The sequence below is a fragment of the Pleurodeles waltl genome, chromosome 12, assembly GCF_031143425.1.
Source record: "Pleurodeles waltl isolate 20211129_DDA chromosome 12, aPleWal1.hap1.20221129, whole genome shotgun sequence".
NCBI classification, from domain to species: Eukaryota; Metazoa; Chordata; class Amphibia; order Caudata; family Salamandridae; genus Pleurodeles; species Pleurodeles waltl.
Window position 1 is genome coordinate 693,585,609 of NC_090451.1, and position 26,695 is coordinate 693,612,303.

Consider the following 26,695-nt stretch of genomic DNA (forward strand, 5'->3'; position numbering starts at 1 on the left):
GTTACATAAATCTTTGATTGCTTGAGACTTGCTTTATTGTGAAACTATGTTTACTCCGCAGGTCTAATTTAAACTGTGGGGCTGTAAATCTTTACATGGAAGTGTTATGGGCAAAGCCTTAGTTTTATAGACTCTGGGGGTCATTACGAGTTTGGTGGGCGGAAAAGGTCGCCTGCCAAACTCCCGTGGTCAGGTTGCCGCCATTGTGGCTGCCTTCCATCAGGCCCCATTACGAGTTTGCCACTGGATCAGCGGGTGGAAACTGTTGCTGCACAGTGGTGAGCAACCCAGACTCCGGCTCATAACTAAGCCGGCGGCAATGTTGTGGTGCGAAGGGTGCAACAGCACCAGTGGTGCTTTTCACTGTCTGTAATGCAGACAATGAAAAGCACAACAGGGCTGTCCATGGGGGCTCCTGCACTGCCCATGCCAAGCTCATGGGCATTGCAGGGGTACCCATGGGCCCCCCTGCACCCTGTCTCCTCCAGGTTTAACATATCGGTGCAACTGCCATGTAAAAGCTAGTGGAGAGGAGGGGGGTCGTAATCCCCAGGATGACGCTGCATGCAGCGCTTTCCTGGCGGAATAAGACCACCAGCACCACCAGTGGAGGGAAACTAGCGGTCTGACAGTGGCGCAACCGCCATGGTCATAATGTGGCGATCAAACCCTGACCCTGGCGGTCTGAAGACCCGTGGGGTCATAATGAGGGCCTGTAATTTTTAAGTACACGGGTGTCAGGTATCGGTACCAGGACACTTTTAAAAAATATTTGCATGTGCTACAAATTCCTAATGAAATCAGATAAGCCACAAACTGTGTCAATTACACCCTGGCAGGGGCTCACGTCCTATTTAAAGACCTTTACCTACCTGCTGAGAATTCCCAAGCCTTTCGATGAGTCACTGTTTCAGTGATCACTCGGACCTCTAAAGAGTTTGTCAAATGAGTACCATCTTTGTTACACCCATTGGTCAACTTTTTGGTGTTTGTTCTATACAAAATCAATGACCCTGATACTCAGGAAGTTTTCTCCCTAATTTGGGGAGGGGGGCATTCATAGATTTCCCAGCCTTAGACCATCCGGGGCAAGGAAATCCAGGGGCAGTTGCCCTGCCCTGTTTAGGTTACTACATCTGTCAGTATGGTTTAGTAAATGTGTGGCAGATGGCAGTTCTCCACCTCTAAGTGGGGGATGAGAGGAGGGAAAAAGGTTGGATGGCTGTCTCCTGTTGTTTGGTGGCTGCCTTGTGTCGGCAAACTCTAAATAACCTCCTGAGTCCCTAGCCATAGAGTAGTGGATTGTGAATTCAGCTTGCATGTGCTCCTCTGTTTTTATTTATTCATGCAGTTCTGTCTTGCATTCCTTTCTCTTCTCCCACCATGGGGCTGTGCAGGTGGTGCGTCATCTGGAGAGCTCCATGTCCTGCCCGAGAGCTACTTCTACAATTTCTTGTATGGCACTGTCATCCTCTTCCTCTGCCTGCTGGTGTGCCTGGTGGGAGCAGAGATCTACTCCAAGGCCTCCTTCTTCATCTTCCTGCTAGTCAACGTGGTGCTGGTTACCATTTTCATTAGTTTTGTTGCGGTGGGACAGCGAAATATTCAGATTGTTCACAGTGGCAACCAAACCTTCAACACTAGCTACACTGGTTTCAACATATCCACCTTTCGGGAAAACGAGTACGGTAAGACCTTGAGAGTGAGGAGAGTTTTAAGTTGCATGCATAAGTTAATTTTAAAATGCTCAAATTAGGGAATGGCCACTCAAAAAAGGTAAAGTCTCTTCTCTGCATGCTTGCCTGCATTTTTGACAAGTTGATCAAAACGGTAGGCAAGCCTTATTCTGTTTTGTAAAGCACATGTATGCAGTGGCACTCCTGCCTTGTGCTGCATCTAGGATTTTAGTACTGATATGATGCAGAGTGGGGTAAAGGGTACAAAGATGTTTCAGAATGTAAAGGAAGAACTGCGTGGGATGGGGACGAATCCTGCAAGCAATAGGGCAATATTAAACCCTAGACGGCAAAGACTTTGACAGGCATGCTGTTATGAGTTTCCTTGGCACTGTTTATAAATAGCAGAGAGTAGTCAGAAATGACTGAGTGAGGTTACTTTCTATGCTGACTGGGAAACATTGCCACACTAAAAAGAGTTCTATCATATGTGTATCTTCCTTGTCCCACTCAATGAAATTCCATTTCCAGACTTCTATAACATACCGAGTGGGGATTCTCAGAGCTGTAGGTTATTGCTTAAATAATGGTTGACAACTCACAAAAAATAACAGTGATTGTTTAGCTAAGCAACTAACTGGGTACTCGTTGGCAACTGTAACAGTGGCTTTTATGGATTCCCAGCTTCTCTAGCTACCCCATGTTGTGCTTGGACAGAACATACGCACTGGTGTTACCATATGCCTCCGAAATGTATTTATGTAGCTGTAAAATGCAAATAGTTCCCCAAGGGACTCATGGTGCTAGGACAGTATCCCTGAATAGAGAAAACATGCAGAAATAGAGAACACAAGGAAGAGTGTGAGCTAAGCTTAGCTGAACACGTATGATTTCAGCCTTCTATAAACAAGGGCATAAGTAGCAGTCTACTGAAGGTCGACAGAGAGGGCATCCATAGCTTAGGGCCCAAGATCTTAAATGACCTACATCCTTTCCCATTGTTCCTTACAGTGGCTTAGGATTTTAAGCAAAGGATCTGGATAGGAGAGAAGGGGAAAAAGGCGAAGCAATAATAGATGGGAGGTCAACTCAGGGCTGGTGTGATAGGTTTGCTGCCCTTGGCCAAGAACCTTTAAATGAATCCACTAGTTGCTGGTGAAGGGAGCAACACACAGAAGTAATATTGTTGCATTTCTGTACCCCATATACCAGCATCACTACCATATTCTGTATCACAAATAAGTCTGTTTCCTTAGTCCAGCCAAAACTGAACCTACCACAGGCGCACATCTCTCAGTGGAGAAAACAGGGGTAGCATCCTTTTCAGAGTAGGGAGTAGCCGCAAACATGAGAACCACAACTTTCGAATCTGAAATTACAGGGGAAGCTGGTGGTCAAACCATACATACCACCTGTAATCAAAATCTCCTTCTTGCTACTTACTATTCAGTTTTTAAAAATTAGACTTCCTCCAACCCTTGATTGCAGACAGGCAGTCACTGTGAAATCAACAGATGAGTTGTCAAGCCCCAAAAGAAGTTTCATGTCATTTACATATGGCAGCACCTAGAAGTTTCTTATCAACTCCATAAGTGGCTGTAGGTAAGCATTGAACAGAATAGTTGAGACCCTAACGACCTTTCCATGGAACCAAAAAAGGGTAAGGCAGGCTGTCTAGGAGCTTTCAAAAGAAAATGACCTGCATCTTGTCACAAGTATGACCATCTAAGCCAATGGTGAAATCGTTTGCCTGAAAGCACGGGTACTGGGGACTTCAGTGCCACCTAATTCCTTCTGGCTTCTTACTTTCGGGAGCACACTGTTACTCCATCACTATTGTTCTGGACATCAAGAATCAGGCACCGTAATATAGCCACAACACTGCTGGGAAAGGGATTTTTTCATTCTTTTGGAAAAAAGCAAGAGGGAGCTTGTAGAGAACAAGGGAGGGAATTTCAGAATCTGAGTGCTGCCAATGTAGTAAGCATTTTGTTTGTGGCCTCAAGAGGAGGTTGCCCTGCAACAAAACAATGACTCACTTCATACCCACCTACCACCGAATCATGCCACACCAGTAGGTTGCAGGATTTTTCCGAACAATGAAGACAAATCTGAGGCGATACCTGGGCACTTAACATAGTGAATTGAAAATATTGTATTTAGTTCTTCCTCCGTACATCCACGATGATTTTTGGCTGCACAAGGAGTTCTTTGCAGAGATGATGTTTTTGGCTCTAAGTCATCAGGAAACAGGAGGCAAGCTCACTCCAAGCCCTTGGAGAGCACTTCTCTGCAAAGCCAGAGGGCAGCAAGGCAGCAGTCCTTTTCAGCAAAGCAGTCACGTGAGTCCTTTGGGCAGCCAGGCAGGTTCTCTTAGCAGGTTGCAGGTTCTGGTTCATAGTTTCTTTCCCAGTAGGTAGCTTGTCTAGAAGTGTCTTGAGCTGGTAGGGTCAGAGGCCCTGTTTAAATACCCAAATGTGCCTTTGAAGTGGGAGGAGACTCCAAAGAGTGGCTTAGAAGTCCACAAGTTCCCCTTTCAGTTCCATCCTGTCTGCCAGGGCCCCACCAGGGGGGTTGGCAGTCCACTGTCCTTTGACATGTCAGGCCCTCCACCCTCCCAGCCCAGGAAGACCCATTCAGTATGCAGATGTGTGCAGGTATGACTGAGCATCCTGTGTTTTGTGTGGTCAGAGTGAAATGCACAAGGGAGCTGTCAGCTAACCTAGCCGGACGTGGATTGTAAGGCACAGAAGGATTTAAGTGCAGAGAAATGCTCACTTTCTAAAAGTGGCATTTCTAAAATAGTAATATTAAATCCAACTTCACTAGTCAGCAGGATTTTGTTGACCATTCTGGCCATACCTAATATGACCTCCCTACCCCTTTCAGATCAGAATCTACCTCTCAAACAGTATGAGGGCAGCCCTAATGTTAGCCCATGAAAGGAGCAGGCCTCACAGCAATGTAAAACGAATTTAGGAGTTTTACACTACCAGGACATATAAACTACACAGGTACATGTCCGGCATTTTCCCTACTTAGCACCCTGCCCTATAGGTTACCTGGGGCCTACCTTAGGGGTGACTTATATGTAGAAAAAGGGGAGTTAAAGGTTTGGCAAATACTTTTAAATGCCAAGTCGAATTGGCAGTGAAACAGCACCCACAGGCCTTTTAATGGCAGGCCTGGGACATGGTCAGGGGGCTACTTATGTGGGTGGCACAGTCAGTGCTGTAGGCCCACTAGTACCATTTAATCTACAAGCCCTGGTCACGTAGTGCACCTTTACTAGGGACTTGTAAGTAAATTAAGTAAGCCAACTGGGTATGAGCCAATGTCACCATGTTTTAAGGGAGAGATGGTATGCACTTTAGCACTGGTTAGCAGTGGTAAAGTGCGCAGAGTCCTAAAACGAGCTAAAACAGTGTCAAAACGTGGAGGCAGGCAGGCAGGCAGGTTGAGGGTGACCACCCTAAGGCTGTCAGGTCTAACATGTACAAACTGTCTATAGATCTAAAATAAGCAGGGATTGTAGTAAGTAATTAAATTCCATGTCGCACATTACAGTACCAACTATCTTACATATCTCTCTGAATTGCTAAATATTAAGGGTTAAAAGGCACACTCATCAGGAGGGCATTTTCTGTTCAACGTAGGACACCATTAAATCCCGCATTACTGTGCAAGCGAAGATGTCAATGTCCTAGGCAAAGAGTGTTTATACTGGCCTATGAAGTGATTTTTTTTTTTTTTTTTTTTTAAAGCAATATGTGAGGTAACTAATTGATGTAAGGCATTGTGCTAGGAGAGCCTGACTACATATCCTTATCTTCGTCTGCAGCCAGCTACTCCAGGGACTATACCACTAACAACATGATGACGTTCGCCATTGTCTTTGCTGTGATGTTCAACGGATGCACTGGCATTATGGCAGGATCCAACATGTCTGGTAAGAATGGGCTATTCAGCTCTCATTTTCAAATTATTGGGACCCCTGGAGTCACTTGGTACACAGTGACAAATTACACATCATGAGTATGCAGGATGTCAACCCCTTTGGTTTTATCCAGTTTCATATTCTGTGCCCCTCTGTCTTCCTGGTTGAGGCAGTAGTGAATAGATGCAGTGTGCTAGAAGGGTGGTCAGCCTGCCATATCTTCTCTGACACTTTGATTGGGATCTAGTCAGATATCCGGAGGTAAGCTCCCCTTCCTTGCCAAGTATCAGTGTTGGGGATCAATGTTTGGCAAGGTGTCTTTTTTTTAATAGTTATTTTTTTACTATACTACATGAAAGGAATACTTTAAAATCCCATTATCTAATTAAGTTTCTTTTTGGCTTTCTGGTTTAGCAACATATTAATACATAGTGCCGACTGGGAAAAGCAGGTGGTTGTTTGGTGTTCTGAACGTATGAGACTTGTATGTCACTTCACCCGACAACAAAGATTTTCTAGGTCTTAACTTGAGATGACTTTTGGGACTAAGGTTTTTATTGTCCTCTCTCTTGGTTTTATCTTTCAGGAGAGCTGAAGAACCCAAGTAACTCTATCCCGAAGGGGACCATCATTGCTGTGGTGTACACCTTTGTCATCTACTTTCTTCTCTTCCTCATGACTGCATTCACCTGCGAAAGGTCAGAACTGCCTGACCTCAAGGCACATTTCTCAGTTAACATCCTGATATGTAGCCGGTTTTAGTGAAGCTATTCCTTAGTAACTCTTTTTCCCCTGAATGCTTCCTTCTGGACGCCCTTGCCTGTACTATTCACTTTCCGGTAACAAAATGCTTCATATGTTTTAAGTTTTATTTTTCTCCTATAGCCTACCTGTAGGAAGCTGGCTCTGTATATACTGTATCAAAATTAGATATAGTGTGCACAGAGTCCCGGGTTCCCCTGAGGCTTAACAGAGGTTAAAGTAGATGATACCAATGCTATTTTTTGTGGTGGTGTGGTTGAGCAGTTAGGCTTATCAGAGGGTACTGCAAAGATTTGTTGTACACACACAGGCAATGAAGGAAGCACTCACTCAATGACTAACTCAACGCCAATGGGTTTTATGTAGCAAAAATATGTTTTGTTACTTTATGTCTAGAACCACAAGATTCAAGTTGCAGGTAAGTGCAATTGCAAGTAAGTATCCAACATATGTATCAGTACCACTTTGTTTCAATTTGGCAATAATCTGTTGACACTGCAATTTTTAAACACAGTTCTCGGGGGAAGAAAAGTTATCAAGCACAGTTTCAAGTTAAGTACAATACTTAGAGTTCCAGTCTCCAGGAGTTAGGGTGTCCTCCGGTTCGGGTGCATGTTAACCCCAAACACCCACCACCAGCAACCGGGGCCAGCCGGTTGCAGAGGTCAAAGTTGAGGTGGATTTAAAATGGAGACTGAAGGCACTCAGAATCAGGCCTGCTTGCAGGTAAGTACCTGTGTCTTCGGATGGCCGTCCTGGAGGGTTTACAGGAGCACCGTGGGGGGCCACAGGTCAGCACCAAACATAGACCCACAGAGGTACAGGTGTGGCTGGTTGCAGGGTGCCAACACAGCGTCGCACTCCCAATGCTTTCCAACAGGGGTTTCCTGGGGGTCACAAAGATGCTGCAGGCTAAGTCCAGGGGGTTAGTTCTGTGAAACCAAAGGCTGATCATGGAGGAGAGCTACTGCCTAGACGTTGCTGTACCGAAGGTCGGATTCCCCAAGGCCAGGGGACTGTGGGTGCAGGGGTATCTTTTTGCGTCTAGAATCTTCGTCTGGTTCTCCCGCGGTCAAGGGGTTCCTCTGGATTTAGGCTGCAGGCTTCGTCGTGTTGGACAGCAGGGGTCAACCTAGGGGGACACTAGGTCAGAATGGCCTGGGGACCAGCTCTAGTCAGTTGGGCCACCTGGACATGGGCCGTGGACGTCTGGTGCAGAGTGGGCAGGACTCTAGGATCCCTGGGGGTTCCATAGTCCTTTGTTGGAGTTTCTTTGTGTACGGGGCCGCTGTCCACCGGAGATCTTGGTCCACGGGGTGTAGGCAGTCCTCTTGAGGCTTTTTAGAGGTCGCTGGTCCTGCAGGATGCATCGTCTTTTTGTAGCAGGGCTTCCGAAGCTTGAGGACAGGCCTGTAGGGATGGGGCCAAGTCAATTGGTGTCTTCAATCTTCTCTGCTGGGGGTCAGCTTAGCAGTTCTTCTTCTTTCTTCTTCTTGATGTCATCGTGAATCTGACGAGCTAGGTTCAAGGAAGCCTTTAAATCTTGGGTTTAGGAGCGTTACAGGGGCCAAAGGGCAGTAGCCAATGGCTGCTGTCCCGGAGGACGACTTCACCCTTCCAGTGCCCACTTCTTTGGGGAGGGAGACACAGACCTAACCCTATTGGTCCCTGTCCTCCAAACCAAGATGGAGGATTTTGCAAAGAAGGGGTCACTTCACCTCTGGATACCTTAGGGGTGGTCCCAGCTGAAGTAATTACTCCTCCTTGTTTTCCCTCATTTTTCTGCCGGACTTGCTGCCAAAAGTGGTGCTTTGTCTTGGGGGCAGGCATCTCCACTAGCTGGAGTGCCCTGGGGCACTATAACAGGAGGCCTGAGCTTTTGAAGTTCACCACCAGGTGTTACAGTTCCTGAAGTGGGGGGTGTGAAGCACCGCCACCCAGTGCAGGCTTTGTTTCTGGCCTCAGCGTGCGCAAAGGCACTCAGTCCATGTGGTCAGGATCTCGTCTGGAAGTGGCAGGCTGGCATAGACCGGTCAGTCCTGCACTACAAGTTTGGCTAAAATACAGGGGACATCTAAGATGCCTTCTGGGCGCATTCTTCAAGTAAATCCAACACGGGCATCAGTGTGGATTTATTGTGCTGAGACGTTTGATACCAAACTTCCCAGGTTTCAGTGAAACCATTATGGAGCTGTGGAGTTTGTAACTGACAGACTCCCAGACTATATACTCTTTAGGGCTACCCTGCACTTACAATGTCTTAGGTTTTGCTTAGACACTGTAGGGGCATAGTGCTTATGCAACTATGCCCTCACCGGTGGTATAGTGCACCCTGCCTTAAGGCTGTAAGGCCTGCTAGAGGGGTGACTTACCTATGCCATAGGCAGTGCGAGGTTGGCATGGCACTCTGAGGGGAGTGCCAAGTCGACTTAGTCATTTTCTCCCCACCAGCACACACAAGTTGTGAGGCAGTGTGCATGTGCTGAGTGAGGTTTTGCTTACACTGTAGGGGCACAGTGCTCATGCATGTATGCCCTCACCTGTGGTATAGTGCACCCTGTCTTAGGGCTGTAAGGTCTCCTAGACTGGTGACTTACTTATGCCACATGCAGTGGTTTGTGTGCCCATGTCGACTTTGCCTTGTTCTCCCTACCAGCACACACAAGCTGCAGTGGCAGTGTGTATGTGCTTGGTGAGGGGTCCCTTAGAGTGGGATAATACATGCTGCAGCCCTTGTGGATCATCCTTGGCCACAGGACTCTTGGTACCAGGGGCATTAACTATGTGCCAGGGGTGTGCCAATTGTGGGAACAATGGTACAGTTTTTGGGAAAGAACACTGGTGCTGGGGCCTGGTTAGCAGGTCCCAGTACACTTTCATTCAAGTCTGCATCAATGTCAGGCAACAAGTGGGTGGGGGGCGGTTACCATGCCAAAAAGGGCACTTGCTACACAACCTCTATGCACCATGGTACCTATGACAGAACCAAGATCAGCTGCTCAAATCTGGCCTTACCTTTGTGCATAAAGATTTTTTCTTGGATGGTTTTTGAGTAGTCTGAGTCTGCTGGAAATAAGGGTGATCCATAAGTTCAGGTTACATCTGATCCATATGTGTATTTGCCAGTTTAACTTTCCTCCTTGTGTTATAGTCGTCCTGGAATGACTTGAATGTCAAGCGAAGGGTGACTGAATTAGTCTCTGTCCCTTCTGCAGTGCAAATTATTCTGTCTCTGCTTGTAAAATACTCCAACACAATTATTGGTACCTGCAAGAATTGGTTCAGATATTCGCAATTCTGGACTGGGTGCTTCCTCCTTAGTCCATTTTTTTATTTCATTGTCATGTTGAACACAATGCCTTCTGTCCAAGAACAGTATAGGTTTATGTGCATCCCCTAAAAGAATCGTCAGAGAAAAACTGTATGATGTCGAGGGCTTCATAGATGGTGCTTCATGCTCCCTGAAGACCTTCAGTTTGTGCGAAGGTAGTCATGTGACAGTCTTTACTTACGGACCAGGAGATCAGGATCAGGCACTTGATTAGTCATTTATCAGTAGGGCCCACCTCAGCAGCTTGACTGACAAGAAGTTGCTGCAGGATCAGTCTGGCACGGCATGGCCATATTGCGGAGTACCATTCAAGAGGAATGAACTGGACCTCGGAAATCATTGCAGTTGGCCAGTGCTGTTCTGTCTTTCAAGGCAAGGACAGAGTTTTGTCTTAATACTCTGTTCTCTCTGGCAAGAGGAAACGTCATCCAGTGGAACTCCAGGTCAACCCCACAGGCCTAGGTAGAGCTCATATTACTTTATTTGGATGCAGGCAGTTCTGGGGGCATCCAATGCATGACCAAGATGCCAGCCTGATATGGTAGTCATACCTCCCGCTGCTTCTGCTGGGCACAGATCACCAGTGCTTCCTGGTTACATTTGGTTCCATGAAACAGCTATGTTTCACATCTTTCACAGCCTCCGTCCAGCTTTGTCCAGACATTCTCGATTCACAAAAGTAATAGTGAACATGCACACCCAGTTAGACAAACATTTAAGAACATTCCAATCCACTAAAATGTTGAAACCATCACAATTTCTTACATTTTAAAATAAATACCACTTTGATTTTCAAATTAGCAATCCTATTTTTATACAGTAACTACACCAAAGAAATGTGAATTGTCTTTCTACATTTACAAGTTTGCTGCCACCGATTATTAATCAATTATGAGCATTTTATTTAGAGACCTAGGAGATGTCCTTGCTTTCCTGCAGCTGTACTATGTAGAAAGTTTGTCAAAAGAAGAAAAAAATACTCAATCACAATATAAAAATGTATTTAATGCAACTCAAATTAGAGTAGTTGATGCATTGCACTCCAGACATGCTCACAAGTTACAGAAGTGCACTGGAACTTGATTTGTAGTTTCCTGTACTGGTTACATTTTTGTTTTATGCAGCAAATTTAATTTGTGCATTGTAACTTTCTATATAGTTATTTTAAATGTGGATTAAAAAGCAGCCCTAATGTGTTATTTGTCAAACTGCAGCTAGATTTGTCGTGTAATGCACATATACCTGTAGTTACCAAAACACAGTAGAGCATTCCATTAAGTAAGCACATGATGTGTGGAAGGTCACGTGCTTTTCTACACTAAGAGCGACGATTACGCAAGTAATATTGTAATAGTAATACACTGCTTAGACCACTGAGACTGTGGCTCTTTACTCCCTCTTATCTGTCTCCAACAGGACGCTCTTGAAGGAAGACTATGGCTATTTTCGAGCCATTAACGTCTGGGGACCCTTTGTCTTGATTGGCGTTTACTCCACCTCCCTCTCTGCCTCCATGAGCACACTGATTGGAGCCTCCCGCATCCTCCATGCTCTCGCTAAGGACGACCTCTTCGGTAAGACACTTTAATTCTTTCAGTGGTTTTCCTTTACCACCCCCTTTACAACCTTATTGCTGCCCGCTCCATTTAAATTTTTGCCAATATTCTCTTTTCCTGTTTCATGCAGATTTTTCGCAACCCTTTTACTATTTCAGTCTCAGGCACACATTTCCGCCTTCTTCCATTTTCTTTGTCCTTGCATTTCTTAGAATGAAAAATAATTTCATGAATTAAAATTCTTGGTTCTGCCACTCCCCTCATCCCCCCCCCCCCATCACCCACCACCCAGATCATATAGAAAAGTGAGATTAGGGCAAGGTAAATCCCTTCTACTGCAAGAGATTTGGGAGTTGCATGGTTTTACAACACCCCAGAATGGTAGGTTCCCTGTACCACACTGGTAGTTCCACAGCCTGGAACACATGTTGGAGCTTCATTGTTGGTTCTGATCAGTGCTTTTCTTCAAATCAACAACATAACTGCAAACTTGCTGTTTTGCACTTTTATTTTTTTTTGCCCTTATTGGGACGTTCAACCCCGCCTCCTGCGTCTGCTTTAGTGGGCTTGATCAAACAAGTGCTTCTTTCCTGTAGTAGGCACAGATTTGTGGTCAGTGTGTGGGTCCCTCGTACTGTTAGCCTTAATTAGTTCTGGGTGATTCTTTCTTCTACAAGGCTCTTTTCAGTGTATCTAATAAGTAAACGTCTGTATTTTGGATCAATTTCTTAAAAGAAAATTCAGGAATCCTAGTTAAGAAGCAAAAGACACCACGGAACTCAGAGGTGGATGGTTCTTTATTTTCACAGGTTGGCCTGACCTGAGATGTTTTTTTTTCTGGCACTGCCTTCCAACCATCTAGGCAATGTTCAATGGATCAAATGGAGGTTGGTACTCTGAAGACGGGACAATCCTCCCTGGTCAGGAGCATATACTAGGGTGTCCCTGCAGCCCAAAAGCACCAACCCTTGTACTGAAATGCCCTTGTAGTCTTGTAGTATTACCACCAAGGAAGTTTCCCAACTGAACCGTACTATAACATCATTCTGCGAGGTTCCCTCAAGAACTCATTTACTATTGAGAGACCTGCCATGGATAACTGGGCCTCTTTTCTGCACAGAAAAAGTGCATCATGTGGAAACAAGACCTGAACCATTTCAGCTAGAATGAGGCTTGGTCTTACTTCAGAGGCAGTGTCCTAAAATGAGCGTAAATTGAACTACTCAGTCGACGCCTTCAATTTGATGGAAGCCAGCCGTATTGTTCTTTGGCATCTAAACCATGCTCTCTCCCTGTGAGTCTTATTTGGATAGTTTGAGACTGAATATCTGTTTATGAGTGTACTAAAAAAAATGTGAGCAGGAATCATTCATGCTGGGTGTGTCAATTTTTGACATGGGCAGGTAATTTTAAATATTTAATAATTAAATAATAAATGGTTTTAGATTTTTTTTTATTTTATTTTTATTTTAAACTATTTTAAATAATGTGATCGAGTAGTTCCTCTGGGATGTTATTTTAAGTTCCTGTCTCCATTATTTTATGTGGGATGGTGTTGCAGTGTCAGTGGTTCATGTGTAGTGTGAGACTTACCACTGTTTATTTTTGACAGCAATAACCTACACTTGTAGATTTGGCTCTCCACCTCCCGCACCCCTTTCAGTGTGTGGATGCCCGTGAGTGCATACTTGAATTTTGTGAATTGCCGAAAAATAGTTGTTATTCAAAAGTGTTAAAAAATTTTTTTAAAAGTATGTGTCCTTTACTTAAAGAGTGTAACTTACCTTTGTGAATAACCACAAATGTGTGTTAAGATACGTTAAGGTTTGGGTATTAATGTACGTGAAGGGCCAATGTATGAGTTTAAACACACTATGCCTTTACCTTGGGACCATGATCTCAAACTATTGATTGCTGTTTGGGTGGTCCCAACAACAAGGTTGCTGATCTCTGCCCTCAAAGTCTTCCATTTTCGTACACTGAGGGCCAAGGTGTGGTGTATGAGCTTTTCATATCCACTGTCTCTTTGATAATTCAGCTATGGCCTACACACAGGGATTTTGTAAGCATTACTTCAAAGATGTTGACTCATTAGCTGGGTGCTCTCTTTGGGCTAAATCGCTGTCAGGTTTCTTTGTCTATACTGCATCATAGGTAAGGTTGGTTACCATCCCCGTCCGTGCTTTGTTTCTGTCTGTCCTTGTTAAGAGGAGTATATTTGGATGGTTAAGATACTCACCATGTTGACTGTTCTGGAAGCTCTTGGCCCAGTGTATATAAAGCATTTGGTTCTGCTAGTGGGGTAATCTGCTAAATTAATCTTTGCAAAAGATTAATATGCATTAGAATTCCCAGCAAATGCAGGTGTCATTTTATATCTTTAGTGTTTGCTGGGTAAGGTTTGAAAGCATGTAATCTTGGGATGGAGATCGTTGTTGGGGAACCATTTTTACAGGAAAGTGGCCTTCTTATTCAAGTTGGTGCCTGAGGGGTAATTTAACCTTTTGATTCTTATTGAGGTTTGGAGAATTCTCTACAGGAGTTTTTTGTTTCTTTTCTTTTCTCTAGAGATAGTAGACCATCTACTATCTCTTGGTTTGCCAATTTCAGACCTATGCAGTCCTGTCTTGGATCAATACCTTGGATCCTCATGACATACCTTATGTCCTCTCTTATCATTGATCTACATTCCTGCATTTTCCTAGCCCAATGGATTACTTTGTTTGTGAGTAAGTCACGGTTTTATCTATTGCCTAGGGTTAATTTCAGGACTTTTGTCAAATACAGATCATACTGCCTATCCACTTCATTAGTCTGGAGAAGTCTCTCTACTGCTTTGTGTGAGTCTGGGTCCCTGCTTCTTATACTGCCTCGGAAAGACTGTTCCAGCCTTCCTACTGGGTTAAAACCAGGGCGTTTTGATGCAACCGGCATTAAACGTCCCAGAGGGTGCCATTCCCCTGATGTACTAGCCGTAAATGTATTTATATACCCCTTTCCACTTTCTATATTACCATGTTCAAACAATCCAGTTTCTTTCTCAGCATATTGCCTAGGGAGCTCATGTAGTCTCATAGTGTTAATTTCCCCCTCAAATGGGCTACCACTCATTTCCTCTCCTTCATTGTTAGCCTCACTTTAACAGATTTACAAGAGCCACTCCTAGGACTCACTAGTGGAGCAAACCAATTTTGGTGCACTCAACATCAAACTCAGTTGAAAATGATGGGCTTTCCTGGACAAATTGAGCCGAGGTGATAACTGAAGCGGATCCCCCTCCTCTGCACAGCACCCAGACTGGTTCCTCTTAACATCTTTAGGAATCAGGCATTGCTCATCAACTGTTTTAAAATCAGACTTAATGTATTTTCTGGGTACCCTGATCCCCTTCCCACCAATATAGTTAGCCTTTGAAGCTAACAAACCTTCCACTTCCTCAATGAAATCATCAGTTTGGGCCTTAGTGCAATTCTCTGTGGAGTGTCTGGGGAGTTTTCTAGCCCCACCCAGCCCTGAGGCTTTGTCACCAGCTTGCCTCTTTCCCATACTTTCACATTTTACCCGAGGCCCAGCTATTTCTGAGGGTTTTAACCCGTAGCAACAAAAAACAAAGGGGCTTCGGGCTCTGGTTGTAAATAATACAGCTGAATGGAGAGAGGGTAGACAAAGATGGAGGCCCAGGGTCAGGGACCAAGAGGGAGGGCCATGCCCTGCCTCCTCCTGGCACTGACTGGCGCAGACGGGCCTGCCCTTGGCCTGGGCACACCCTGTGCCGCAGTAGAGGAGCAGCACTAGATAGCACTCAGTGGCAAGCTCCTCCCCCTCAGGGAGTGCCTCGTGGCGCAAAGCTGTATGGGCCCTGGAGTCCCCTTGATCGGCGGCAATGTCAGCATCCCGTGCTGCGGTAGAGGAGCAGTGCTAGATAGTGCTCGGTGGCAGGCTCCTCCCCCTCAGGCAGCGCCTTCTGGCGCAAAGCTGTATGGGCCCTGGAATCCCCTCAATCTACGGCAATGTCAGCGTTTATTTGTCAATTCCTGACATAAAAAGGCAATCTCTTCAAGTGTACATATTGCCTTAGAAAACTGTAGAAACCATGTATTGGAAAATTCTCATTAGGGACCAGTAGGCACTTGTTTAAAAAACAATTCTTGCTACAAAATTGCAAACAAGTCATATTTGTTTAGCTAGGTGGCGAATCTAAGATTCCTGTGGCTTCTAAACCTTGCATGTTTTTCACAAAGCAGCTGGTGCTCTGAAATCATGTTTTTGTTTCGCCTTTAATATTAATTAGGCATTTGCTATTCTAGTCTTCTTTCCTAGGCTATTTCTACCTAAGTTGAGAAACTTTTTGTGAGGTCTCTGGAAATTCAGTTGACCTCTCTTGAGTAATGTTCTACCTTGTGGAATAGCTCACAGCCCAGTTCTTTTGTACTCTTTCATCACTCTGCCACATCTTGCGCCCCCAGTTGTCTACTAAATGTTAAGTTTTCTTCTCTAATCACCTAGGCTCATTTCCACTGAAAGCAGAATCTGTGTTCTGGTAAAAGGTGATGCAGTGTAGCCCCGTAATGTTGTGTTGTCCACAAAGTTAATAATCTAAAAGGGCAAGGATAAAAGACTAATGCAAAGTTATGTTTCATCGTTGATTTGCTACACCAATTATGAGGGCCCTGATGTTTACCTTGCCACTGATTTTGGTATGTAAGATCGTATACACCAACCTCTACCCCGCTATGTTCTGAGCATAGTGTTTGGCCTATACTTGGCTAGCTGCTGTTCAGCAAGGTTTGTGAGCCTTCACAGGGAAGGGGGCTTTAAAGTAGGGAGATGGAGAGACGGTGGGGTCTATAGCATGTCAGTGCTGTTAGAGGCTCAGCTCAAGATTACCATGACCTGGTAAAGTGGAAGCAGGCTATCAGTGTAGCCAATCATAAGTTGCAAGTCAGGGAAAAATGTTTGTCGGAAAGGATTTTGGAGCAAATGGTTTGTGTTTTTGACAGGAATGGTGAGGGCTGAAGTACAGCAATTTAAAGGAAGTCAAACCAATGTTTCAAGAAAGGGGGACCTACAATGTTCTTGTCTGATATACCTACCTATTTCTCTACTGTAGGTATTGTCTTGGCACCAGCAAAGATCACTTCCAAAGGAGGAAACCCCTGGATGGCTGTAGTGTACACATGGGGACTAGTACAGGTAAGCAGAGGGATTTGAGCGAGAGACTAATGTTTACATCTAAAGGGTGAAAAAAATAGTTTTTCTTTTCATTTGCATTTCTAACCATCAGAAAGGTCTTCTTGTCCAGTTTTACAGGAATGAAATGCCCAACAGAGTTGTTTTCCTTATATGGATGCAACTCTTGGAGAGCAATTCGGAACAGAATGTCAGCATTCGTATCTGCAGACTGAACTTCAGAAAGATAAATAAATAACTAGACAAGAATGATATTGCTACCGAAAGTTGGTGGGATAATTCATTGACCTAAAACACTCATTGCTGGCCACTGCTCAGACGTTAAGGTCAGAAGTGTGAGTTCCGACAATAGGAGTTAAGCTTTTCCTTCCAAGTTTGGTTAATTGAAAACCAGCATTAAATTGGGTAATAGTACTTCCTATTAAAACCACACTTAAGATGCAAAGCTAAAATAAGTAAGGCTATATAAAAGAAAAACACTAATATTCTAATTGTTATGAAAGTTTAGGGTAATTTCAGATATTGCCCCCAGCTGGAGGTGTACAGATGATTGGATTGGTAATGATGGTGGACTCCCCATCCCCTTCTTCAATAAGTCCGAGTACAGGTGCGGCACGGATCCTGCTGATGTTGGTTTTGTTTCACGTGGGAAGGACATTGTGTGTTCAGTCTTGGGCTTGCCTTTCAAAAATCGTTCTATTTGGGTGTGTTAGATTAATGGATTCAGACCTCCACCAAGGACACAAGTAATGAAGATGCAGGAGAATTGCGTGAGAAAAGATGCGGGGATTTGAAGTGGCGTGTTTTTTTTACCATGGTAGTGGTTGCAGTGAGTGGGTGAGTTATGCAGGGTTTTTGCAAGTAACAGGCTGGCTAGAAAATTTGTGGGACTGACCTTCAGGTAGAACTGTTCTGTATGGTGGTTGTGAGCATGAAGGGGTCACTTTGGTCAGTCCCATGACCATTTGACCGTTTAGCTGGTCTCGGGGGTGACGTAGAGAGTTCACTAGGACAGAGCTGTTTTCAGGCAGCATTGTAGCCACGAAATAGCAATCAAGATGCAATGTAATATCGTCCAAATCGAGGTGCAATATAAATAGAAACAAGTACTATCAAACAGACAAGTTGCTTCCTCTTTCAAACTATCATCACCTTTGCTTCCATTTGAATTAGGTTGCATGTAGTAAAGTGTTTTCCGGGAAGGATGTGGTGGTATCCTAGTAGAAAGGGGTGGAAAAGTCAGCAAGGATGTTCATCCTAATAAACAGTGCCAAGCTAGACATAATGCTATTTGTCTAACACCTTTCCAAACAGTCATCATTCTGTGGCCCTTGACCTGAGAAGGTAACATTAGTAAGCACTGCGGACTGAGGCCAAAGTTCCTTTTCACAGTATGAGTAACAATATTTCACTCCTTCGCCTGCAGCTGGTGTTGTTGGCAGGGAAGCTGAACAGCATTGCAGGCATTGTGACTGTGTTCTACTTGATGGCATATGCAGCCGTAGACCTTGCCTGCTTGTCCCTAGAGTGGGCGTCAGCCCCCAACTTCCGGTGAGTCTTTGCATGGGCACACTTGCTCTTTTGTTGTTCTGGTGTTGCTGTTGATCGCTCTTCCGTTGACTGATCGTTGTTGTGTTGAGTGCTTGTCTTGCACGCTCACTTTGTATTATCATGTATTATCAGTGGTTTGGAAAAGGTTTTATCCTTGTGTCTAAAAATGTATTGCTTTTTGAAGAGTCTGCAAAGGAAGCATGCCTTTGTTCAGTCATTACTTTTTTACTTCATCGAGCAGTCTGACTTTGTCTTGCTATACCTACTTTGTTCCCTGTCATGTTCTGATTGCTTTCATTTTTGTGCCGTTCAGTTTAAAGCACCTTCTCCAAATACAATGCAAGCTTTTAAGAAACTCTTAATGTATCCGTAGATCACCATCTTATTTATGTTGTTGCAGTACACACCTATGTGCTTTATTTTTTGCCGTCCACCTTATTTCTGTAGGCTGGACTTGCTTCTTGCCCCCTATCATGAGATATATTTTATTTTTGTCTACACAATGGAAAACTAGGGCTTGGACTTGCATGCCTCCACATCTCCACCAGTCTGGATTCTCTGTGTTTGAGCAGAAGCACTTAGAAAACCAGTTCGCCAGGTGCACTCTTACATAACGACTAATGATGAATTCTTCGTATTATGACTTCTTACAAATCACCATTGCAAAATGCACGTTTTTCAGTGCAGATTCTTTATGCTGATTACTTTTTTCTAGGAATTACATTTGTGGTTCACACGATAAGACCCTTATTTCCTTAGCTCCTTGTTGCATGGATTCTAGGACAGTCCCCAATGACTTACCCCCTTTTCAGTAAAAAATAATACATCACAAGTTATTGAAGCAATTCAGGCTGTCATTGGAGGGAAAGGGTAGCACTTGCAAAGTTGTTTTTTAAAACTTGACTTCTGCACACGACTTCCCCAGGTCCTGCTGTGGTGGATGTAATTTCCAACTTAGTTTGTTTCTCAGTACCTTTTTCATTTCCCTTTCTAGCCCTACATTCCAGGTGTTCAGCTGGCACACGTGTCTGCTTGGTATCGTCAGCTGCTTCGTCATGATGTTCATGATTAATCCTGCGTACGCCTCCGGCAGCATTGTGCTCATGGTGATCCTTCTGGGGTTCATTCACTTCCGTTCCACCACCAGTAGCTGGGGCTATATCAGCCAGGCCCTCATTTTCCACCAGGTAGGTCCTCTGGATCGTGTGTCTCCTTTTATCAGACAAGGGAATTGCCCTCTCTTGTCACCTAGAGAAGCCTTTCAAACTGATTTATATGTGACCTGCCTTGATGCTGTTTTGGAAAGCTGACCTCCCTCATCACTGGCTGGGTTCTGTCTCAGGGGATCTCCATTGATAATCGTAAGCTCTGAACAGTCCCTCCCACATGTGGGGACCCCGGAGCAGTTCTTTCAAAGTAACATCTACTTTACCTTAATTTGTAAGGGCCATGAAACGTGCAACAGACACAGTAAATGTTTGCAGCCCTAAAACAGGCTATATTGCCAATCCTTTTCAATTTAAAATTTAGAAGGAAAACACGGTCATACTCTTAAGTCACTTAGTAAAATGAAAAGACTGCTTTAAAATGTCCTTCACAAATGCTTTTTACTTCCTTTTAAAGTAAGATAAGATTTAGTACATTGTTTTTCTTTCTTTTTCTCGCCCTCCCAATCGCCAGATAAGTTCTAATGAAGTTTTTCTGCCTACTTACCCCCCCCCCCATCAAGCGGCCAAGATATCCTTCGAAACACTGCAAGAAATGTCAATTTTCCAACTCCCTCTTTCTCTTTTAGTGTTTGACTTGAATAGGGCTGCACCCCCTTAATCCACACCTTTCCAGTGGTCCCTGCTGTTCCAGCAAAAGAAATATCTGAAGTGTTCAGGATCCATTTTATGAGCATGAATGATATTTCAAAGATTCATAGCTTTCATTGAGTGTTGAAACTTATATTGCACAAAGCTCGACACAGAACCACTTATGTTGTGCAAATCAATGCAGAGCTCGAAGACAGCGAAAGCTCCTTGACATTTACACAGCCGCTGTGTTCTTAATCGCAGAATCTTCTGCTATCTTTTCTCCTCCACCGCTTCCTTTGCCTGATGCTTTGTGATGTCTGACCCCTTTTAGGTGCGGAAATACCTCCTACTACTGGACATCAGAAAGGAACATGTGAAATTTTGGCGGCCCCAAATCCTTCTCATGGTCTCCAATCCCCGCACCAGCTGTCAGCTTATCAAGTTCATCAATGACCTAAAGAAAGGAGGCCTGTATGTGCTCGGCCATGTGGAGATAGGCGACCTCGGTAAGCAACTTCCCTTCCATAGTCAATATCACTGTCTTTTTTGGGGGGGTTGTCCAGCTTGGGGCTGGTAAAACTCTTCTCTTAATTTACTTAAGTGCTGAAGGGAAGGAGGCAAGTGAGAACATCTGTCCATGTACACGGCGGTGTTGTAATCGAGGGAAAAGTCCCACTGTTGGTTTCTCTAGGATTCCCTGGCTTCAGGTAAACCCTCTCTTTGCTATGGCTGATCCCAAAGCTTGCAAGCTGCTACTTTGGATCACAAGCGTCTTGTTTAGTTGGACTTGAAATAAAATATTTTCTGCTGCTATTATTTACTGACCAGAAGGTAAAGTTTAAAGCTTTAAAGATGACGCATTTATGAATGAGTAACTAGTGCAGGTTTGACAACTGAGGGGAAGCAGGAGTGTAGGGCAGTGGATTGGAGAGAAGAAAGGCAGCCGGGCTTTTAGCGGTTTGAAGACGGTTAGCCGGTATTAAGGTGCCCCCAAGTATAATGAATTTCCGCAGCCTTTCCTGAAGGCTATGACGGCATGTATAACTATTCTGCGAGCTGACTGAGAAAGCACAGGAACAACCTTTGCAAAGCATTCGAAAGAATTTTGAAAAACATGGCTGCATTATGATCGATCGTCATGGCAAAGGAACATTTGAGCGGAAACAGACTTTTCGCACCGTCAGTTTAGATAGAAAAGTTTTTTCCTAAAAATCCTAAGATGTAAAGTTCGACCTGACTACAGAAGAATTTTGTTTAGACAGGGATAGTTCATTGTCGATTTTGACTCTAAAGGTTTTTTTAGTACTGTTATTGGCAAAGGAAGAGAATCCATCTGGACTGGGCCAACAAGTGACACGCCAGAGACTGAGTTTAATATTTCCAATCAGTATTTTGGTTTTCTCAGCATTCAGTTTAAGCCAGCTCACTACCCATGAAATTACATTCGCCCAGTTTATTCCCTCCCTATGAACTTTAATGTGTTTGTGTATCTCTTCTTTCCCAGACACCATGCCTTCTGACCCCGTCCAGCCGCATTACAATTTCTGGCTTAGTTTGGTGGATAAGGTCAACGTGAAGGCTTTTGTGGACCTGACTCTCTCCCCCTCGGTACGGCAGGGGACGCAGCACCTGCTCAGGATCACTGGTTTGGGTGAGAATTTTTTTTGCCTTTTATATTTCTGACTGTAGAATAAGACACGTGATAAGATTTACAGAGGAGAGTAAAAGTTGGGGAATAGTTGACTCATCATAGTACAATACATAGTGGGAGCAGACAGGCACCTTGTAGAGAACATTTCTTTCCTGCCATTACTTATTGATGAATGTGAGCTTCCTCGTCCATTAGAAAACCTCTTTATGTTTCCAGGGGGAGAACAGCCTTTTATGCTAATTGAATGCTGTAATTAACTCACGTGTGGTGCACACCGGCAGATAAAATTAGTTTTAGTGTAATATGTAATAATGAGTGCTTTTGTATAGGATGCGTTGAAGTCCTTTTTTTCCATCATGTGGCCTACATTAATATCCATAAACAATGAATATTTTCACACCGCAATATCAGCTGTTTTGCTTGTTGAAGTTTCCAAAGTGGCACACGCTCGGCAACACCTTTCGTCTTGATTGGAGATCAGGTCTCCTGTACGCCTTTCCGCCCGTACCACTTCTGCCCAGTGTTCTAAAGAACATCAGGCAAGACCAAGCCCACGTTATTCTGGTGGCTCTGGACTGAAGAGTCTGGTATCCCGAGCTCGTGAGCATGGCCACATCTCCTCTGATCAGTCTGCCCATTTGGGAGGATCTTCTGTCGCAGCAGCAGAGGAGGGTCATCCACCCGAACCTGTCCGCTATCTGCCTCCTTGCGTGGAGATTGAGCGGCTACAGTTTTTGGCTTTTGACCTTCCACCCGAAGTCTGTAACGTCATCTTGGCAGCCAGGCGTCCCTCCACCAAAAGGGTATACGCCTGTTATTGGAAAAAGTTTACGGCATGGTCTATCGACAAATCTGTCGATCCTCTCTTTCTACCTCTTTCTGAAGTTCTGCTGTTTGTTCTCCCTCTTGCCCGGCAGGGCTCTGCCTTGGGCGCCCTCCAGGGCTATCTTTCTGCTATCTCTGCCTTCCTGAGACTACCTGACCACCCTTCTTTATTCAAATCTCCCATTGTAGGGAGGTTTCTCAAAGACCTCACACATCTATTCCCACCTATCCCATTTACCATGCCTCAATGGAATTTAAATTTAGTCCTCACATAGCTGATGTGCACTCCGTTCGAGCCACTTCATAGCTGCCCTTTACGTCTCCTAACCATCAAGACTGCCTTCTAGGTTGCCATTATCTCTGCTCGCAGGATAATTAAGCTCCAGGCTCTGTCATCTAAACCACCTTTTCTGGCAGTACATCCTGACAAAGTGGTACTCCACACTACGGCTTCTTTTCTCCCTAAAGTGGTAACACCCTTCCGTGTAGGTCAATCCATCACCTTGCCTACTTTTTACCCACCCCCACATCCCTCACATGAGGAGGAGAGACTACACTGGCTGGATACAAAAAGAGCGTTGGCGTTCTACCTTGATCGTACTAAAAGCTTCAGGGTGGACAATCAACTCTTTGTGGGATATGTGGGGGTGAAGAAAGGGAAGGCGGTGCAAAAGATAACCATTTCACGATGGGTCCTCCTGTGCATCAAAATGTGCTACACTTTGGCAAAGAAGCAATCCCCTGAGGGTTTGCGAGCTCACTCAGCTAGAGCAACTGCAGCTACCACAGTGTTAGCATGTGGCATTTCAGTCCTGGATATCTGTCAGGCAGCCACGTGGGCTTCCCTCACAAGTTCACCAAGCACTACTGCCTGGACAGTCAGGTCCGTAGGGACGGCTACTTTGGTCGTTCGGTCATACAGGACTTCCCAGGCCACCCCCGGGGATGGTATTGCTCAGGTATCTATTCAAAAGGTAAGGAATCTGCAACTAGAAGTTTCTATCGGATGTACTTCGGTAACAATACATCTGGTAGAGACATATTATAGTTGCAGATTCCTTACCAACCCGCCAATCCTTCCCGCTCTGTGAACTGATTTCTAGGGGCCGGAACTTTCCTTAAAGGGCCCTAGTTTGGTGCACCACTATCCGTGTTCTTCATTGCTCTGCGCTTCTGGCGTGGAAAGCTGTGAAAAGAAACTGATGTCAGCGTGCCGGGATGGTGCACTGACGCCCGCGCATCGACCAGTGCCATCTGACGCAGAGGTACTGCTCGCCGAAAAAGTCTCTGGATCCAGTCTGACGTCTGGGGGAATATAAAAGGTAAGGAATCTGCAACTAGAATATGTCTCTACAAGATATATGGTTACTGAAGGTAAGTAACTTGTACGTTATTATTTTCTTTAAAATGTATATTTTAAGCATTATTTTATTTTGTAAATTTAATATTGAAATGTACTTTTAATCATTGATTTAGGATTAAATGTACATTTTATTAATGACATTACATTGTTAAATATTTTAAGCATAAATATAGCAATTTTTTCAAACTTTTTTTTAAAATTGTTAATCACAATTAAACACATACTTATCATAATGTAGATATTCTGATAGATACTTTGAACCATAGAATCCTCACCTTTAAAATATCCCCAGGTGCCAGATTGGGTTTGCAGGTTTTTACATCAGTGCTCTGCTGTGCTGACAGGTGGCAGAGTGTGGCTCTATTGTGAAACAGTACTGCCCTGGAAGTGATGGAACATAACCTCATATAAACCCCACTGATCTGATGTCCATTCCTCTTTTCCTGCGTCCTTTGACGTTTATTTGGAGCTCCACTCTCAACTTTTTTGTTCTTCCAATGACGTAGGAGTTGACCTTAGGGTGTCGGGGACAGTGTCTCCTCTGAAAAGTAAACCTTGTCGCAAATGCAAGAAGGAAATATTGCTCATCAACCCAAATGCGCGCGTCTTTGATGCTTGTGGTCAGGTCGTGACTCAGACGATGTATTTAACTGTGACATTAAGCACTAGAAGGCAATTCTGGAATGGGGACAAAACTTGCTAAGAAGGTAGCTTTGTTGAAACATAAGTCCCGTTCAGGTCAAAGAGGCCCTTGATCTTGTTCAAGAGGCTGTTCCTGTGAAAGTCGTCTGGTACGTAGAAGACATGTCATAAGCACAATTAAGCGAAGGTGTAACGCTACCTCATCCTGTCACTCAAAATCAGGTGAGAAGGTGTGAGGGTGTCAGTTAAATGATTATGCCCCAGAAGCGTTTTCTGAATTGTCTGGTCTTGCAGCTGGTCTCTTTGCACTCCAAAGTCCCCTGGCTTTTCTCTACCCCCACCCCCCCAGGAAACAGCCTTCAAGGAGGCCTTGTGGCAGTTTTGCAGATGCCATGGGCTCCCTCTGATTTGCCTTTGGGCCCCTCTGAACCGCTAGGAGCTCCGCTTGAAGTTCAGCTGACAGGCTCTCCCCTGTTGTCAAGTGACTCCATGGGACCCATTCCTGCTCCCATACCTATGCCACTTCACACTTTTAACTTGGGTCCACACCAGTCCCTTTAGTGTTAGCTCCAATCTCCTACCCGAGCCACCATCAGCCCACTCCAGTCCTATTTCACGCCACAAGATTACAAAAGTGCAGCCAGCCGGTATACTATCAGTATCTAATTCTCAGCCTCTGCCTTACTGCCAGTACTGTGAAGCCAGAGGCCTTTGTTGCAGGGCTGCATTGGATTCGGACCGTGATCCACTTTACATGCAGATCGACATCTACCCTGGGGGCACAACGAAGAGAGGAACATCTAATGTGTTCCTTGGGGGTACTGCTGGGAGAACCCTCTCTTGGGATGCTGGAGACTTCTGGGGTCGCGACCTCAGGAGCCTGCCCTCGCCGGAAGGAGAAAAGGGAGAAAACACTGAGAGAGGGGACGGAGAGGCACTCTCCATATGGAGGTCGGAGGAGGACACTCCAACATCAACGTTAAGAGGTGGAGATGTGGGACTCGGTTTCCAGGGCCCAAGGAAGCGCCCAAGCGAGACAGAGCCAGGAGAAGAAGCACTGGAGTCCGAGAGCAGACCCGAGAGGTGCTGGGACCCTTAACACAGAGCAGCCCTGCCACGTTGGAGGAGGGACGTGCCTCCACAAGGTACAGGGATATTTCCATGAGGGACGGGCCGTGCTTAAACGCGTGAGGGCAGGAGGAGGGAGAGACAGTAAAGGAGACTGGGAAAGGGACTTATCGAAACCGCAACCCCTAATTGGGGATAAATGTAACCCCTGGTGGAAGCAGCCAATGAGAAAATGCACACACATGCATGACTAGCACTAATATTTTGTTTGGTGAAACACTGTGAAAGGGAAAAACAACCCACCCTCACTGACCTCCACTTGCACTTCCCTGGTGCCCCTACCCCAGTATAAACCCCAAGACACACCTACCTGAAGCCAGTCCTCTGTTTCTTTTGTTTTGTGAGGAACATACGCTGGTGCTCAAAACGCTGGAGAAAGCATCCCGTGCCACCCTACACCCGGAGAGCAGATCATCGCCAGACCCACCTAACAAAGGAAAAAAAGAACATAGGATCAGAGGGATGTCTTTTCCCAGAAGCATAAATACTGAAAAAAATAAACCATATTCATTTTTAAACCACCCTAGTAGAACTGTTACTCAGCCATAAACCCCTTAGTCTGATTCATATCTGATGCTACTCACGGTATGCAAACTGTTTCCCAGGGCCCTGATGTTGATGAAATGTTGAACAACTTACTTTCACTCATTATATCGATGAAGTGTTGAACCCAGATTTACTAAATACCACTGGGCTAGATACGTCTTCAGAGACTGAGCAAATCTCACCCCCTGGGCCACTAACAGAAGAAAGCACCTTTTCTGTAGTAGTTGTGTGAATGGTAGCATTGGTGCTCGATTTGCAGTTGCCTACTGTAGAAACAAAGACAAGTTTGTTAACTGAGTTCCTTCAACAGGTCATACCTCTTCTGAACCACTTTTGCCATTCAATGGGTCACCTCAAAGGTACCACTGATGACCACCTAGTCTAAACTAATCTGTGGCCAGATGACATAGACAGGCCCCTAGTCATCCTGATTTTTTTTGATGAAGCATCCTATGCCTGAAAGTCTAGCATGGCCTAGACCAGGCAAGCCACTCCTTATGCCCTTCCAACCAGTCACTCTGAAAGAGATTAACAACGTATTGATGTTTTCAGAAACCAAATGTTTTCTTTAACTTGTTTAGCCTTAAGATCCTTGAACACAGTATGCCTTATGGGCAAGTACACCCATGCATTATGAAATATGGCAAATGAGATATTGCCGGTTGTCCCAGAAGAGCACAGAGCCTTGCTGGCTCAACCAATACATGATGGGCAGGAGGTGGCAAAGTATACATTGTG

The 26,695-nt window shown here is 44.8% G+C and overlaps 1 protein-coding gene across 2 annotated transcripts in view; it reads left to right on the forward strand.

Moving 5' to 3' along the window:
* The window catches only part of SLC12A9 (solute carrier family 12 member 9), a 100,411-nt gene that overhangs the window by 52,707 nt on the left and 21,009 nt on the right, over positions 1-26,695 (forward strand). For both annotated transcript variants that reach the window (XM_069215556.1, XM_069215553.1), the window contains 9 exons: positions 1,398-1,688; positions 5,518-5,625; positions 6,200-6,311; positions 11,123-11,280; positions 16,373-16,455; positions 17,879-18,003; positions 18,998-19,190; positions 20,134-20,308; positions 21,307-21,453. In XM_069215556.1, coding sequence (XP_069071657.1) covers positions 1,398-1,688; positions 5,518-5,625; positions 6,200-6,311; positions 11,123-11,280; positions 16,373-16,455; positions 17,879-18,003; positions 18,998-19,190; positions 20,134-20,308; positions 21,307-21,453 — 1,392 coding nt within the window. The remainder of the gene's footprint in view (positions 1-1,397; positions 1,689-5,517; positions 5,626-6,199; positions 6,312-11,122; positions 11,281-16,372; positions 16,456-17,878; positions 18,004-18,997; positions 19,191-20,133; positions 20,309-21,306; positions 21,454-26,695) is intronic.